The sequence below is a fragment of the Hylobates moloch genome, unplaced genomic scaffold (genome assembly GCF_009828535.3).
Source record: "Hylobates moloch isolate HMO894 unplaced genomic scaffold, HMol_V3 SCAFFOLD_22, whole genome shotgun sequence".
NCBI classification, from domain to species: Eukaryota; Metazoa; Chordata; class Mammalia; order Primates; family Hylobatidae; genus Hylobates; species Hylobates moloch.
Genome location: NW_026652297.1, coordinates 20555676 through 20571674, shown reverse-complemented (window position 1 = coordinate 20571674; position 15999 = coordinate 20555676). Strand labels below are relative to the sequence as shown.

General features: G+C 41.2%; 1 protein-coding gene across 12 annotated transcripts in view; it reads left to right on the top strand.

Annotated features, from left to right (window-relative positions):
* The window catches only part of METTL6 (methyltransferase 6, tRNA N3-cytidine), a 51118-nt gene that overhangs the window by 431 nt on the left and 34688 nt on the right, over positions 1 to 15999 (top strand). For 4 of the 12 annotated variants that reach the window (XM_058433695.1, XM_058433692.1, XM_058433694.1 and 1 more), the window contains exons 2-5: positions 625 to 973; positions 2173 to 2307; positions 12671 to 12841; positions 14452 to 14593. In XM_058433695.1, coding sequence (XP_058289678.1) covers positions 749 to 973; positions 2173 to 2307; positions 12671 to 12841; positions 14452 to 14593 — 673 coding nt within the window. In that variant the 5' untranslated portion in view covers positions 625 to 748. Of the gene's footprint in view, positions 1 to 77; positions 135 to 402; positions 974 to 2172; positions 2308 to 12670; positions 12842 to 13029; positions 13116 to 13695; positions 13896 to 14451; positions 14594 to 15999 lie in introns of those variants that run through there. The other 8 variants (XR_009211706.1, XR_009211705.1, XM_032144265.2 and 5 more) reach the window with 6 other exon arrangements.

Genomic DNA, 15999 nt, shown 5'->3' with positions numbered 1-15999 from the left:
GGGTCCTGTGATGGATCCTCGGGACCTCAGCCACGCGTCGCTGGGTCTCTTTCTCCACCTTGCCCGGTGATGGCGGTGCGAGGGCCTCAGTCCCTGCAAAGTGACGCTCCCTCTGGTTCCTACGACAGCCTCTTGTGAGTGCGATCAGGAAATGAGCCCACCCAGGCTTAGCTTCATTTCCCCCGAAAAAACGGAGCTCCGACCCTTGCGAAACGATGACCTCACTTATATCTGACAATTGACCACCCGCTTCCAGCTAAGGCCATTGTGGTTTTTAAGTCACCCCTTTCGCGGGCACTGAAAATTGAGGAATATTTTCTTCGCAAGGTTTCCCAATCAGTTCGTGAGAGCGTCCTTTTTCCTAAACTAAATCGATTTATTGTAATAGTTGACTCATCTGGTTTGAATAAAAGTATGGTGCATGAAATAGTCTTGGCCACTGAATGAATGTAAGTCCTCCGAAGGTAGGGACTGTGTCTTTGTCTTCTTTGTGACCTCTCATATAGCGGGGAGGATTTTTTTTTTTTGTACAGTCTGTATCTCATAAACATTTGGTGAATTGAACCTGGCGTCTTGAACTGTTCTAGAACCACTAACCAGAATCTCATTCTTTTCTCTGCGAAGCCCCCTATGCCGTTTGAGGCGTGAAACTCACCTCAGGAAATGCATCTGATCCTTTAGCATGGATTCATATTATTTGGTGATGGAGAATCTTCAGCTGTGTTAAGTGTTACCCTCAGTTTCAGAGATGGCTTCTTTGCAAAGGAAAGGTCTACAGGCAAGGATTCTCACCTCTGAAGAAGAGGAGAAACTGAAAAGAGACCAAACTTTGGTGTCTAATTTTAAACAGCAGAAATTGGAACAAGAGGCTCAGAAAAACTGGGATCTTTTTTACAAAAGAAATAGCACTAATTTCTTCAAAGACAGACACTGGACCACCAGAGAGTTTGAGGAGCTAAGGTCATGTAGAGAGGTAAGCTAATATTACGCCTTATCTGAGCTGTTCTTCGTTTAAAATATGAAGAGGGCCGTGTGCGGTGGCTCATGCCTGTAATCCCAGTACTTGGGGAGGCCGAGGCAGGCGGATCACAAAGTCAAGAGATCGAGACCATCCTGGCCAACATGATGAAACCCTGTCTTTACTAAAAGTACAAAAATTAGCTGGGTGTGGTGGTGCACGCCTGTAGTCCCAGCTACTTGGAAGGCTGAGGCAGGAGAATCGCTTGAACCCGGGAGGTGGAGATAGCAGTGAGCCGAGATCGCGCCACTGCACTCCAGCCTGGCGACGAGCGAGACTCTGCCTCAAAAGAAAAAATGTGAAGAGGTGTGCTGTATTGCATTCCTAGGGAGAGTGCGAAGTAGAGAATTTAAGAAGCCTATCAAAATGCTTTGCGTTTTAGGAGAGAACTATACTGTTTGGTCTTAACACCAAAGTTTTAGCAGTTTCTGGTTTGGTTAACATATAGGAGAGAGAACTTTGGTGGATGTTTTCTATTTCTTTAAGCTGATCTGATAGTTGTAAACATATATTAAATTCAAGAGCCAGGTCTGGTGGCTATCGCCAGCTACTCCAGAGGCTGAGGCAGGTGGCTTGTGCCTGTGAATAGTCAACATGAATTAGCCAAGCCTAGGCAGCATAGTGAGACCCTGTGTTCTGAATTCTAAAAAATTTAAACATTAAAAATTTAAAAAACAAAATTATAAATTCATACTGAGTGACTTCAGTGACAGATTCAAAATAATAATAATAGTAGTTAATGTTAGTGAACTATTTACCATGGCTCTTTTCTACATGGCCTATCATTTGACCCTTATACCGGCTCTGTGAAGTGTAAGTATTAGTATTGTACTTATTTGTCCCCAAGGTAAAATTGAGGCACAGAGCTGTTTAAGTGATTTGCCCAAGGATAGAATGCAGACGAGGAGTTGAGATTTGGGTGCTGGCAGTTTAACTCCAGAGCCTAGTTAGCCATTGTGCTTTTTTTTTCCTCCACACCAAACTTAATGTTGGTTGACAAATGAAGTACCAGTATTAGCTTTTGCTTATTAGTTCACTTGTTGATTGTCTGCTCCATGGGGTCAGAGAGCTCTCATATTCTGGACCTTTTAGTTTGGTTTATTTCTTCATTATGCAAATGTAGTGTACTATAACTTTGAGCTGTCTTTCCCCAGTTTGAAGATCAAAAGTTAACAATGCTTGAAGCTGGCTGTGGGGTTGGAAACTGTTTATTCCCACTTTTAGAAGAAGATCCGAATATCTTTGCCTATGCCTGTGATTTTTCTCCAAGAGCAGTTGAATATGTTAAGGTTGGTGCACCATCTATGTATTCTGCTGTGTTTCTGTTTTCTTGCTGATCTTGTTTGATCTGCCTTTTTTACCCATTTGCCCAATTCTAGTCTTCCCTGGAGCTAACCAGCTATAGTCACCATACATGTAGTTTTCCTGCTTACATACATATACAGTGCATGTAGAAACACAGCTTTATTCAAGAAAAGCAGGAAAAAATACCATAATAACATCCATATAATTAACATCTTTTGCTTTACAATTGTTCTTTGCTGAACTATTTTAAAGTATATTACAAATGTCAAGACTTTTCACTCCTAAATGTTTGCATACATCTCCCTTTAAAAAAGGCCTTTTTCTACACAACCGCAGGAAGTTTATCATATTTCACAAAAATAACTATAATCTGGCCTGCCATGTTGGTTCACACTTGTAATCCCAGCAGTTTGGGAGCCTGAGGCTGGTGGATAGCTTGCACCCAGTAGTTCAAGACCAGCCTGGGCAACATAGTGAAACCTTGTCTCTACCAAAAATACAAAAATTAACTGGGCGTGGTGGTGCTTGCCTGTAATCCCAGCTAATTGGGAGGCTGAGGTGGGAAGATCACTTGATCAGGGAAGTGGAGGTTGCAGTGAGCCAGGATTGCAGCACTGTACTCCAGCCTAGGTGACAGAGCAAGACTGTCTTTAAATAAATAAATAAAATAACTATAATCCCCCAATGTCATTAACATCCATTCCAAATTCAGATTTCCCCAAATAGTTCCTGGTGTCTTTTAGTTTTATTTTTTACTTATTTTAGAGATGGGGTCTTTGTCTGTCACCCAGTCTGAAGTGCAGTGGCATGAACATGGCTCACTGCAGCCTCAACCTCCTGGGCTTAAGCGATTCTTCCACCTCAGCCTCCCAAGTAGCAGAGACTACAGGCGTGTGCCACCATGCCAGGCTAATTTTTTAATTTTTTGTAGAGATGGAGTCTCACTGTGTTGCCCAGGATGGTCTCGAACTCCTGGGCTCAAGTGATCAACCTGCCTCAGCCTCCCAAAGTGCTGGGATTACAGGTATGAGCCACTGCACCTGGCTTCCAGATGTCTTTTATAGCTGGTTTTTGTTTTTGTTTTTGTTTTTGTTTGAGACATGGTTTCACTCTCACTCAGGCTGGAGTGCAGTGGCACAATCACAACTCACCACAGCCTTGACCTCCCTGGCTCAAACAGATCCTCCCACCTCAGTCTCCCAAGTAGCTGGGACTACAGGCATGTGCCACTGTGCCCAGCTAGTGTTTTTTATTTATTTATTTATTTTAGAGATAAGGTCTCACTGTGTTGCCCAGGCTGGTCTTGAACTCCTGGGCTCAAGCAATCCTCCCACCTCAGCCTCCCAAAGTGCTGAGATTACAGGCGTGAGCCATGGCAGCTGACCCTGACTAGTTTTTAAATTTTTGTAGAGGTGAGGTTTCCCTATGTTGCCTAGGTTGGTCTCAAATTCCTGAGCTCAAGCAGTCCTCCCTCCTCAGACTCCCAGAGTGTGGGATTACACCCTGCCTATAGCTGTTTATAATCCAATCAAGCACTACCTCTTATACTTATGTCCCTTATTTTTTATTTTATTTTATTTTTTGAGATGGAGTCTCGCTTTGTCGCCTAGACTGGAGTGCAGTGGTGTAATCTCAGCTTACTGCAACCTCCACCTCCCGGGTTCAAGTGATTCTCCTGCCTCAGCCTCCCAAGTAGCTGGGATTACAGGTGCCCACCACCACTCCTGGCTAATTTTTGTATTTTTAGTAGAGATGGGGTTTTGCCGTGTTAGCCAGGCTGGTCTCAAACTCCTGGCCTCAAGTGATCCACCCGCCTTGGCCTCCCAAGGTGCTGGGATTACAGGCGTGAGCCACCACGCCTGGCTCACTTATGTCCTTTAAATCTCCTTAACCTAAAATACCCTTGCCCTACCCCATACCTCCTTCCACATTGATGACAGATGAAGCCAATTTTCTATAATAAGTTTCCAAATTGGTCTGATAGTTTCTTTGCATTACTGTTTAATTTATTCCTCTGTGTTCTATATTATCTGTGAACTAGAAGTTAAATTTAAATCAAGTAAAATATTTTTGGCAAAAATGCTTTAATAGGTAATGTTGTGTCTTGCATATTACATCCTGTCATGAGGCAATAATATCTGGAGATCTTGCTGGTTTCGATCACAGGGTTAAGATAGTAACTACCTAATTCCTCTATTGTAAAATTCCCTTTGCCATTAACCGATATGTGGGGGACACTTTGGTGACATTGCAAGTATCTCGTTCCCCATCATCCTTTCACAGTTCTAGCATTCGTTAGACTTTTTAAAATTTAAACTTTTTTTAAACAAATTAATCATTATTATTTTTTTAATTGACACGGTCTTGCTTTGTCACCCAGGCTGGAGTGCAGTGGTGTATATTAGAGCTCACTGCACCTCAAACTCCTGAGCTGAAGTGATCCTCCCGCCTCCGCCTCTCAGGTAGCTGGGACTACAAGCACATACTACCACCCCCGGCTAATTTTTGTATTTTTTTGTAGAGACAGGGTTTCTCCATGTTGCCCAGCCTGGTCTCTCTGAACTCAAGTGATCTGCCTGCCTTGGCCTCCCAAAGTGCTGGGATTACAGGCATCAGCCACCGCATCCAGCCTATTTTTATTTTTTGAGATAGGGTCTCACTCTGTCACCCAGGCTGGAGTGCAGTTGCACAGTCATGGCTCACTGTAGCCTTGACTTCCCAGGCTCAAGTGATCCTCCCACCTCAGCCTCCTGAATAGCTGGGACTATAGATGCACACCACCACACCCAACTAATTGTTTTATTTTTTTATAGGGACGGGTCTCACTATGTTGCCTAGGCTGTTCTCAAACTCCTGGGTTCAAGAGATCCTCCCATCTCTGCCTCCCAGAGTGCTGGGATTAACTCCCACCTCTGCCTGCCAAAGTGCTGGGATTAAAAGCATGAGCCACCACACTCAGCCACATTAGACTTTTGAAAAAAGTAACCTTACCAGCCTAGGCAACAAAGTATGACTCTGTGTCTACAAAAAATATATATATATATTTTATTTTATTTTTTAATTTAAGATGGAGTTTCACTCTTATTGCCCAGGCTGGAGTGCAGTGGCACGATCTCGGCTCACTGCAACCTCCACCTCCTGGGTTCAAGCAGTTCTTCTGCCTCAGCCTCCCAAGTAGCTGGGATTACAGGCACTTGCCACCATGCCTGGCTAATTTTTTTGTATTTTTAGTACAGACAGGGTTTCACTATGTTGGACAGGCTGGTCTTGAACTCCTGATCTCAGGTGATCCACTGGCCTCCCAAAGTGTTGGGATTACAGGCATAAGCCACTGCACCTGGCCAAAAAAATTTTTTTAATTAGCCAGGTGTGGTGGTGTGTGCCTGTAGTCTCAGCTGTTTGGGAGACTAAGGTGGGAAAATCACTTGAGCCCGGAGTTTGAGGCTGCATGAGCTATGATCATGCCACTGTACTCTAGCCTGGGTGACAAAGCAGGACCCTATCTCAAAATAACAAAACGCAAACCCTTTATTTTTAAAAAGTTAATATGTTTACTGTAGGAAACTGAGAAACACAAGAAGCAAAGAACAGTCATCCACAGTCACAAGCAGTTTACAGTTTGACTTGTCCTTCTAGGTCCTGTATGTACATAGACACAGTATCCAATTTTGTGGGATTAAGATCATGCAGTATGTATCATGTTTTATCACACATTATGGATATTTACTAGTTGAAAATCCCAAAGCTATATGAGTATTTTGATAACCAAGAACACCCTACACCAACTCAGTCTGTTAGAAGAAGATATAATTCCACCTATCTTGGGACAAAAATTTCACAGAAGATAAAAATGGCAAGAGACCTCTAGGTAGAAGTATTGGCAGAGTTTAGAAGACTGTATTGCCTTAATGCTCAATTTAAAATGAAACATAAAGCAACAGAGTATAATGCAACACTAAGTATAATGTTTCCATAGTCTATAATGTTTCTATAATAAAGCAACACTAAGTATAATGTTTCTAAGAGAATTTATTATGGGATCTTTGCCACTAAAATATTACCAAGAACGTATGTTTCCATTGAATTACTTAATATATTCCCATAGTACGACCAAGAGAGACTCACATACATTAGTGGCTATTGTCAAGATGTAAATATGAATACATCTGCATACATCTCTCTATTTATACTTTCTTCTACTCCTCTGCTGCCAAACTGATGAACAAGTCGCGATATATACATTGCTCAGAGGTGGTTTAACAATTCCATGTCCAACATGCATCTTTTCTATCAATTATAACAAAAAGATATTTACAATTTCACTAGCCGTATTTTAAAAATAATTTTGTGGGTACATAGTAGATGTATATAGTTATGGAGTAGCTCTGCTTTTTATTATATGTTGTCACATCAAGACATCTATGAAGCTTAGGTGTTGCAAAATAATGAACTCTGTCCACAATAAACACTGGTACTTTACTAAAAATGCAGCTATAGACCTGTGGTTATCATCTAAAACCATCTTCTAGATATGGAGATTCTGACAAAGAGCCTTTCCTTCCACCCCTTCTTCTTCATCCTGTTCTGTCATTCCAGTGACTAAGTACAGGACTATGTCTAGTTCTGAGAGGTCAATTAACAAAGGTCACTCCCAGAGGATAGTCCTCCCTAAGAACTAAAAAAGGGATTATTTTACTACCTCTAGTTTTAGCATACTTTGAGCATCAGGGACTTGTTTATCCTTTAATACTCAGCAGTATTAACTGAAATGCACATATAGAACAATGGCTAGACAACCTGAACTAATGTGACTCAAGGGCACAGAACCCTTCTCTCTGCATAATTCCTCCTCCCCCAGCCCACTACCACCCAGTAAACAGCATACCCGCTAAGACATCAGTTTTAACAATTCCATTCCCAAAATGCAACCAGTCCTATGAAATAACAGAAAATGTTTAAAGGATGTTACATTAGTCCTCTACTTTTGTTACTTTAGCTCTCTACAATGCCAGAAGTACACATATGTTGTGTACTTTTAAATGTCTAGAAAGACTAGATGTTTCAAATAGGACTTAAGTTTTCCACTATATATACCGTAGCATTGAATAAGTGGTACACATACATAATAAGCTGTCATTTGAAAGTGCCATCTAAATAGGAACGAACATTCTGGCATAGAACCCTTCCCACCTCTGTCAACTCAGTGGATAGGTATAAGCATTTGTAGTGCTTAGAGGGGACTTTAACAATTTCACTTCCCTAAGTGTTTTTAAAAACAGTCTTTCCTATGAATTTGAACGCAAAGTGTACTCAGCGTATTAGGTTACTGACTCTATGTTGGTCATATGCTGTCAGCCTCTTTAACATCTAGAACTAGATGTTGTAAATTAGGACTCATTTGTCCTTCATATACACTATATACATAGCAAAGTAAAATAAAATGCATGGACATAAGGTATAGTGGTCAATCTTGCCTCACTGTAAACACATTGGTATAAAGCCCTTTGCACTTTATTCTCCTCCTTTTCTCCTGACCCAGTACAAATGTAATGATGTGTACTGCTTAGAGAAGTGGTTTGATCATTCCATTTCCAAAAGGTAATATTTCAGTGAATTTTAACAAAAGGATATCTACAAAATGTGTTATTTACTACCCTACTTTTAACATACTTTGTGCACTTCTAAACGTCTAGAAAGTCTCGATGTTTTAAATAAGGACTTAAGTCTGTCCACTTTATACACAGTAGATTTTTTAAAATAGTGGTGGTATCATATTTACCATAACATGCGTTCCTCATTCTACATTATTATATTTTGCAGAGTTTTTCATGTTAGTCCATGTAGATTTCATTTACCTGTTATAGTATTCCGTGGAATGGATATACCATACTTTAACAGTTACCCGGCTGGGGCAGTGGTTCACGCCTGTAATCTGAGCACTTTGAGAGGCCGAGGCGGGCAGATCATGAGGTCAGGAAATTGAGACCATCCTGGTTAACACAGTGAAACCCCATCTCTACTAAAAATAAAAAACTTAGCCAGGCATGGTGGCGGGTGCCTGTAGTCCCAGCTACTTGGGAGGCTGAGGCAAGAGAATGGTGTGAACCCGGGAGGCGGAGCTTGCAGTGAGCTGAGATCATGCCACTGCACTCCAGCTGGGTGATAGAGCAAGACTCTGTCTCAAAAAAAAAAAAAAAACAGTTACCCTATTTATATTTATTTGAATTGTTTCTACTTTTTTGCTCTTACAAATAGAGTTAATGTGATCAGCATCATATGTATGTTCCCAAAATGTCTGTACACATTTGTCTATGATGAATAATGGAAGAAGTAGAATTCCTTGGAAGAGGAGCATGCTCATTTATATTTTAATAGACAATGCCAAGTTTCCTTCCAAAAAGATGATACTAATTTATAATTTCACCAATAATGTAAAGGTACCTTTTTCTGTATTGCCTCAACACTTGATATCAGTCTTTTTTTTTTTTTGAGATGGAGTCTTGCTCTGTCCCCTAGGCTGGAGTGCAGCGGCGCGATCTCGGCTCACTGCAAGCTCCGCCTCCCGGGTTCACGCCATTCTCCTGGCTCAGCCTCCCGAGTAGCTGGGACTACAGGTGCCCACCAACACGCCTGGCTAATTTTTTGTATTTTTAGTAGAGATGGGGTTTCACCGTGTTAGCCAGGATGGTCTCGATCTCCTGACCTCGTGATCCGCCCGCCTCAGCCTCCCAAGATATGTCTTTTTTATATTTACCAATCTTTTGGGCAAAAAATAATGCCTCCATATTTTAATTTGTTTTTTCCTTATTAGCAGAGAGGTTGAAGGCCTTGTGGAAGGTTGATAACATTAGTTAGCTGTGAGTTTCTTTAGTCCACATTTTTTTATTGAGAGCTTAATGTGTGCCAATCACTGTTCTAAGCACTGGAGTTAAATAGTCAACAGACAGACAAAAATTCCCACCCACATGAAGTTTATAGTAGAAGTTGTCCATTCATAACCTCTGCCCATTTTTCAATTGGTTTGTCATTTTCTTTCTTATTTTCAGGATATATTCTAGATACTTTGGTATGTATGTTGCAAACATTTCTTCCAGTTTATTCAGCATCACTTTACGGTATCTCTTTTTTTTACACAAGGATTTTTTTTTTTTTTTTGGACAAGGTCTCACTGTGTCACCTAGGCTGGAGTATAGTGGTGCAAATTGCACCTCACTGCAGCCTTGACCTTGTGGACTCAGGTAATCCTCAGCATCCTGAACTGAGACCATGGGCGTGCGCCACCATGCCTGGCTAATTTTTAAAAATTTTTTGTAGAGATGAGGTCCTGCTGTGTTGCCCAGGCTACACAGGGTTTAAATTATCATGGCAAAATATTAATCTTTTCCTTTTGAAGTTATATTTTATGTCTTGTTTAGGAGTCCTTTACTCCTAGGATTTACTTTATTTTTCTTAGAGATGAGGTCTCACTATCCCAGGCTGCTCTCGAACTCTTGGGCTCAAGCGATCCTCCTGCCTCAGCCTCCCAAAGTGCTGGGATTACAGGTGTGAGCCACTGTGCCCAGCTATTCCTAGGATTTAGACCTAATCACCTATATATTGCTCTTAATAATTTTTGGTTGTATAGTTATTTTATAATTTTGGTTATGTTTTTTAATCTGGAAAAATTAGGGTCATTATTTCTTCGAATTCTTTCTTTAGCTCTTGTTCTCTTCTCCCTCTGGGATTCCAGTTACATGTGTAACATTTTCTATTGCCCCAAGCCCTTAGATGCTGTTGTTGTAGGGTTTATTCCCCCACTTTTTTCCTTTTTGCATTTTCAGTTTGTGTAATTTCTATTATCCTATCATCAAGTTCACTGACTGTTCCCTAGGCAGTACATGTTTTGTTGAGGAACCTATTGAAAGTGTTCATTTCTGTTACCATGTTTTTGGTTTTTATCATTTCTCTTAGAGTCTTCTTATAGTTTCCATCCCTGAAATGATGTATCTGATTTTGCATGTTGTCTGTCTTTTCCATTAGAGTCTTTAACATTTTAATCATAATTATTTTAAATGCCCAAGCTTTTGGATCCAGCATCTGTCATATTTGAGTCTGGCTCTGGTGATGGCTTATTCTCTTCACACTATGTTTTTTGCCTTCTGGGATGTTTTCTACTTTTTGGTTAAAGCTAGGCATATTATAAGGGCCAGTAGATACGGAGGGATAGGGATTTGTAACAATCTAGTCAGAAATTGGGCTGTTGTTTGAAGTCTGTCGTTGCTGTCTGTGAGGTTTGTTGTTGCTGTGGGCACCAGACTTCAAACTAGCAACTTGTTTTTGTCTCCTCTCTTGGATTTGGGTCTTCCCTTTGTACTGTTTCCCAAAGAGTCTGTCTGTTGCGGCTCTCCCAGCTGCAATTTCCTGTTTTTGAGATTTGGTGGTGGGGTGTGGGAGAGGGGGTTGTTCTCTAATGTTTTGCTTCTCCAAATTTGAACTGGTACCGTGGGCCTGTGTCTCAAGGGTAGTCATTTGTCTCGAGGGTAGCCAGTTCTTCTAAACACAGTAAATTGAGAAATTTTTTCCTCACTCATAATTGTCATCTTTATTATCTACCTTTTTATCTAATTGTCACCTTTGTCTTTTATCATATAACACAACATTCCTGTTTATATATACAGTATACACAGGTCTGTTTTGGGACTCTGTTTTGTCTCACTGATACATTTGCTTCTATTCTCAAACCGTGTTGTTTTATTACTACGTTTTGTAATATATTTTGATGTCCAGTAGTATATCTTCTCCTTTATTATTCTTCATTCTATTTTATTTATTTATTCATTTATTTATTTATTTATTTGAGACAGAGTCTCTATCGCTCAGGCTGGAGTGCAGTGGCATGATCTCGGCTCACTGCAACCTCTGCCTCCCAGGTTCAAGCTATTCTTCTGCCTCAGTCTCCCGAGTAGCTGGGACTACAGGTGCGGGTCACCATGCCCAGCTAATTTTCGTATTTTTAGTAGAGACGAGGTTTCACCATATTGGCCAGGCTGGTCTCAAACTCCTGACCTCATGATCCACCCACCTTGGCCTCCCAAAGTGCTGGGATTACAGGCGTGAGCCACCACACCTGGCCTATTTTTTAAAGATGAGATCTTGCTCTGTTGTCCAGGCTAGCTTGCAGTGGCACGGATCATAGCTGGCTGCAGCTTTGAACTCAAGCGATCCTTTCACTTCAGTCTCCCAAGTTGCTGGGATTACAGGCATGAGCCACCATATCTACTTCATTGTTCATCATTTTAAAAATTGACTTGGCTATTCTTAAAGATTTTTACTTTATGATGAATTAGATTCACCCTGTCAAGTTTCTAGAAATCTATTGGGAATCAGTTGAGATTGCATTGGATTTATAAATGGAATTATGAATAGAATTGACATCTTTTTAATTTTGCATTTAATTTTCCCATCCAGTAACTTTGTATATCTATTTATTCAGGTCCTCATTTACATGAAATAAAAGTTTAATGTTTTTCTTCATAATACTCCTATACATGTGTTGAAGCCTACCAACCAAAATGTACCAGGAACACATTTGTAGTCAAAAAAAGGTTAAGTTTATTTAGCTTGCTGCATAAAGAGAAAATATACTCCAGAAGAACTGTGGGAGCATCTCAACAAGGGGAATTAGAAGGGCTTCTCATAGGGTTTAGGCTTTAAGCAGTTAATTCAAAGGAGGATTAAGGAAGCCAGAGGCCAGCAGGACATGGTGGCTAATGCCTGTAATCCCAGCACTTTGGAAGGCTGAAGTGGGAGGATCACTTGAGGCCAGGAGTTCAAGACTAGCCTGGACAACATAGCAAGATCCCATCTTTACAAAAATAAAAATAAAAATTTAGCCAGATGCAGTGGTGCACACCTGTAGTTCCAGCTGCTCAGGAGGCTGAAGTGGGAGGATGACTTGGGCTCAAGAGGTGAAGGCTGCAGTGAGCCATGATCATGCCACTGCACTCTAGCCCAGAAGACAGAGTGAGACCCTGTCTCTTTAAAAAACAGAAAGAAAGAAGCAGAGGCCAGTCTTGGATCATCATCCCTCTGGAAATAATGTGCTTCTAAAATGCTCAGTTTTGAATACGTGATACTCTTCTCTCCTCAGTTAAAAATGATTTATTAAAATGAAGTCTTGCGCCTGTAGCAGTAGTGAATATTACATGCTTTATATGTGAGTGATTTATTAATCAGTTTTATCTGGTAAGAAAGTGATAATTTCTATGTATACAAGTGGAAATTGGGTCGCCTTTTGATGTTGTATTTTTCTATATGTATCAGCATAGTGGTTGCATTAAAATTCATTTGTATTTTTTCCCCCTCTAGCAAAATCCTTTATATGACACAGAAAGATGCAAGGTATTCCAGTGTGATCTGACCAAAGATGATCTTCTGGATCATGTACCGCCAGAGTCGGTGGATGTTGTCATGTTGATATTTGTGCTGTCAGCTGTTAATCCTGATAAGATGCACCTTGTCTTACAAAACATTTACAAGGTTAGTGATTTGGGGCCTGCACTTGAGGGTTGGACAGTCTGGATTCTTTTACTTACCTTCGCTCACGAGGCTTATGTACTGTCTAGATTCACATAGTCTCTCCATTCTCACTAGGTAGGCTGTGTAGTCAGTGTATAGAAAGGAGTCCTCTGGCATAAAACATCCACCCTAAATTCTGATTTGTGCAGTGCCATGGCTGCTCTTCAGAGCTTTGCCAGCCCTGGGACAAGGATGATTTTGCATTTACCTGGGATCCATGGAGTCCTGCTATAAGGTGAGAGGAGTTATGGTTCAGTGGTCAAGAGTACACAGTTTGGCCAGGTGTGGTGGCTCATACCTGTAATCCCAACACTTTAGGAGGCCAAGGCAGGTGAATCACTTGAGCTCAGGAATTTGAAACCAGCCTGGCCAACATAGCAAGACCTTGTCTCTAAAAAAAGCTAATGTATGATCATTGGCAGATCACTTAACCCTGTCGAGTATTGGTTTCCTAATCTCATGTGAGAATAATAATCATATTCCTTTGTCCCACAGTTGGGTGAAGATACAATGAGAAAATGTATGGTTAAGCTGTCAAATGCTAGGCCTATATCAGTCATTACCACCATAATTGAGCTATACACTGTGGCACAGTGAAACAAGGGCTGAGACTCAGAATGAGGAAAACCACCCTGAATCAGTAAAGAGCCAAAATGACATTCTTTTTTTTTTTTTTTTTTTTTTAAGAGACAGTTGAATACAGTTTGAATACTAGGAGATGGTGAATAAAATGTTGCAAGAAAGTGCTTCGATGAGGACAGCACTTCCATTTTTTGTCTCTAACACTTTTATTTATTTATTTATTTTTGAGATAGGGTCTTGCTGTGTCACTCAGGCTGGAGTGCAGTGGCCTGGACGTGGCTCACTGCAGCCTCAACTTCCTGGGCTCAAGCAATTCTCCCACCTCGGCCTCTAAAGTAATTGGGACTACAGGATGCACTACCACATCCAGCTAATTTTTAATTTTTGTGTAGAGATGGGGTCTCACTATATTGCCCAGGTTGGTCTCTAACATTTTAATCCTGTGACACTGGACATTCCAGGGTGCTCTTGCAGGTACTCAAGAGGTGTCTTCAGGGACAGGCGAGGTGGCTCACGCCTGTAATCCCAACACTTTGGGAGACTGAGGTGGGCAGATCACTTGAGGTCAGGAGTTCGAGACCAGCCTGGCCAACATGGTGAAACCTCATCTTACTAAAATACAAAAATTAGCCGGGCATGGTGGCGGGCACCTGTAATCCCAACTACTTGGGAGGCTGAGACATGAGAATCACTTGAACATGGGAGACGGAGGTTACAGTGAGCTGAGATTATGCCACTGCACTCCAGCCTGGGCAACAGAGCAAGACTCCATCTCAAAAAAAAAAAAAAAAAAAGAAGTGTCTTAGTGTTATGGAGCCCTGCCTGGTCTTACTATCTTTTTAAGTAGTAGACTATTTTGGTTCCGTATTATGGGCATTTCAGTCTGTCCCCTTAGTAATTATCACAAATTTATTTTAAGTCCTAACTTAATCAGGTTTTATTTTGATAGGGTTCTCCAAAGTCATGTTCAGCCTGCTTTTGTTTCATAGGTCTTAAAACCAGGCAAAAGTGTCTTGTTTCGTGACTACGGGCTGTATGATCATGCCATGCTTAGGTTTAAAGCCGGCAGCAAACTTGGAGAAAACTTTTATGTTAGACAAGATGGGACCAGATCATATTTTTTTACTGATGGTAAGATGAATGGAATCCAGTCTTTAAATGTTTTATTCCTTGTTTCTGTTTATTTGATTGCATTATCACTGCAATGCTGCTTGGAGAAGGCTTGTGACATGTGCACGAGACCCTGAAACAAGCCCTCTACTGCACAATATTTACCCAGCACCTGGAAGGCACAGACCTGGCCACTGCCCTTGAAGAGCTCACAAGCCTTCTCTGGTGTCAGTGACTTCCCTAATGAGCTTGGGTTAATGGACAGCCTCTGACATGCCATGTGGATTCCCTACTAGGAATTGTGCTGGAATAAGAGGGAGGGCAAGTCAGAAACTTCTTGTCCAGTTAAAAATAAAGCAAATTCGACAGTATAATGCCTTGAGATTACTTTCCCATGGCACAAAGTCAGGAAACCTTTTTCTGTAGAATTGATTGGATCTGTTTTGGGGTTTGGTTTTTTTGTTGTTTTTGAGACAGAGTCTCATTCTGTCTCCCAGGCTGGAATGCAGTGGTGTGATCTCGGCTGACTGCAACCTCCACCTTCCGGACTCAAGTGATCCACCGAAGCCTCCCGAATAGCTGGGACCACAGACACATGCCACCATAGCTGGCTAATTTTTTATAGTTTTGGTAGAGTTGGGGTTTCACCATGTTGCCCATGCTGGTGTCGAACTCCTGAGCTCAAGTGATCCGTCTGAGCCTCCAAAAGTGGTGGGATTACAGGCGTTAGTCACCATGCCTGGCCTGGATCTGTTTTTAAATAAATAATGCAAATTTGCTCTAAAGAGGTGTTTGTTTATTTTTGAGACAGAGTCTTACAGACTGGAGTGCAGTGGCGCGATCTTGGCTCATTGCAACCTCCACCACCAAGGCTCAAGTGATTCTCATGCCTCAGCCTCCCAAGTAGCAAGGATTACAAGTGTGTGCCACCACGCCCAACTAATTTTTGTATTTTTAGTAGAGATGCGGTTTTGCCATGTTGGCCAGGTTGGTCTCGATCTCCTGGTCTCAAGTGATCTGCCCACTTCAGCCTCCCAAAATTCTGGGACTGCAGGCGTGAGCCACCATGCCCAGCCTAAAGAGATATTTAAAAAGTCATTTTTGATAAGAAAATTTGGAACATTATTTTGGTCTTTTAGTTGTCTTGAACATAGTCTACCTAATCATCTAGACAGGAAGATAATTACCTTAACCTCTATTTTAACAAACATTTTCCTTCTTGAAATGAAATATTCTTTTAGATACCAAAATGAATTAAAATTGAGTGATTACTATTAAAGCTGCAAAATTATTTGGGATGCTGAGGTAGAAGGATCACTTTAGCTCAGGAGTTCGAGACCAGCCTGGGCAACAGTGAAACTTTGTCTCTACTAAAAATAAAAAAAATACATTAGCCAGGAGTGGTGGCATACACTTGTGGTCCCAGC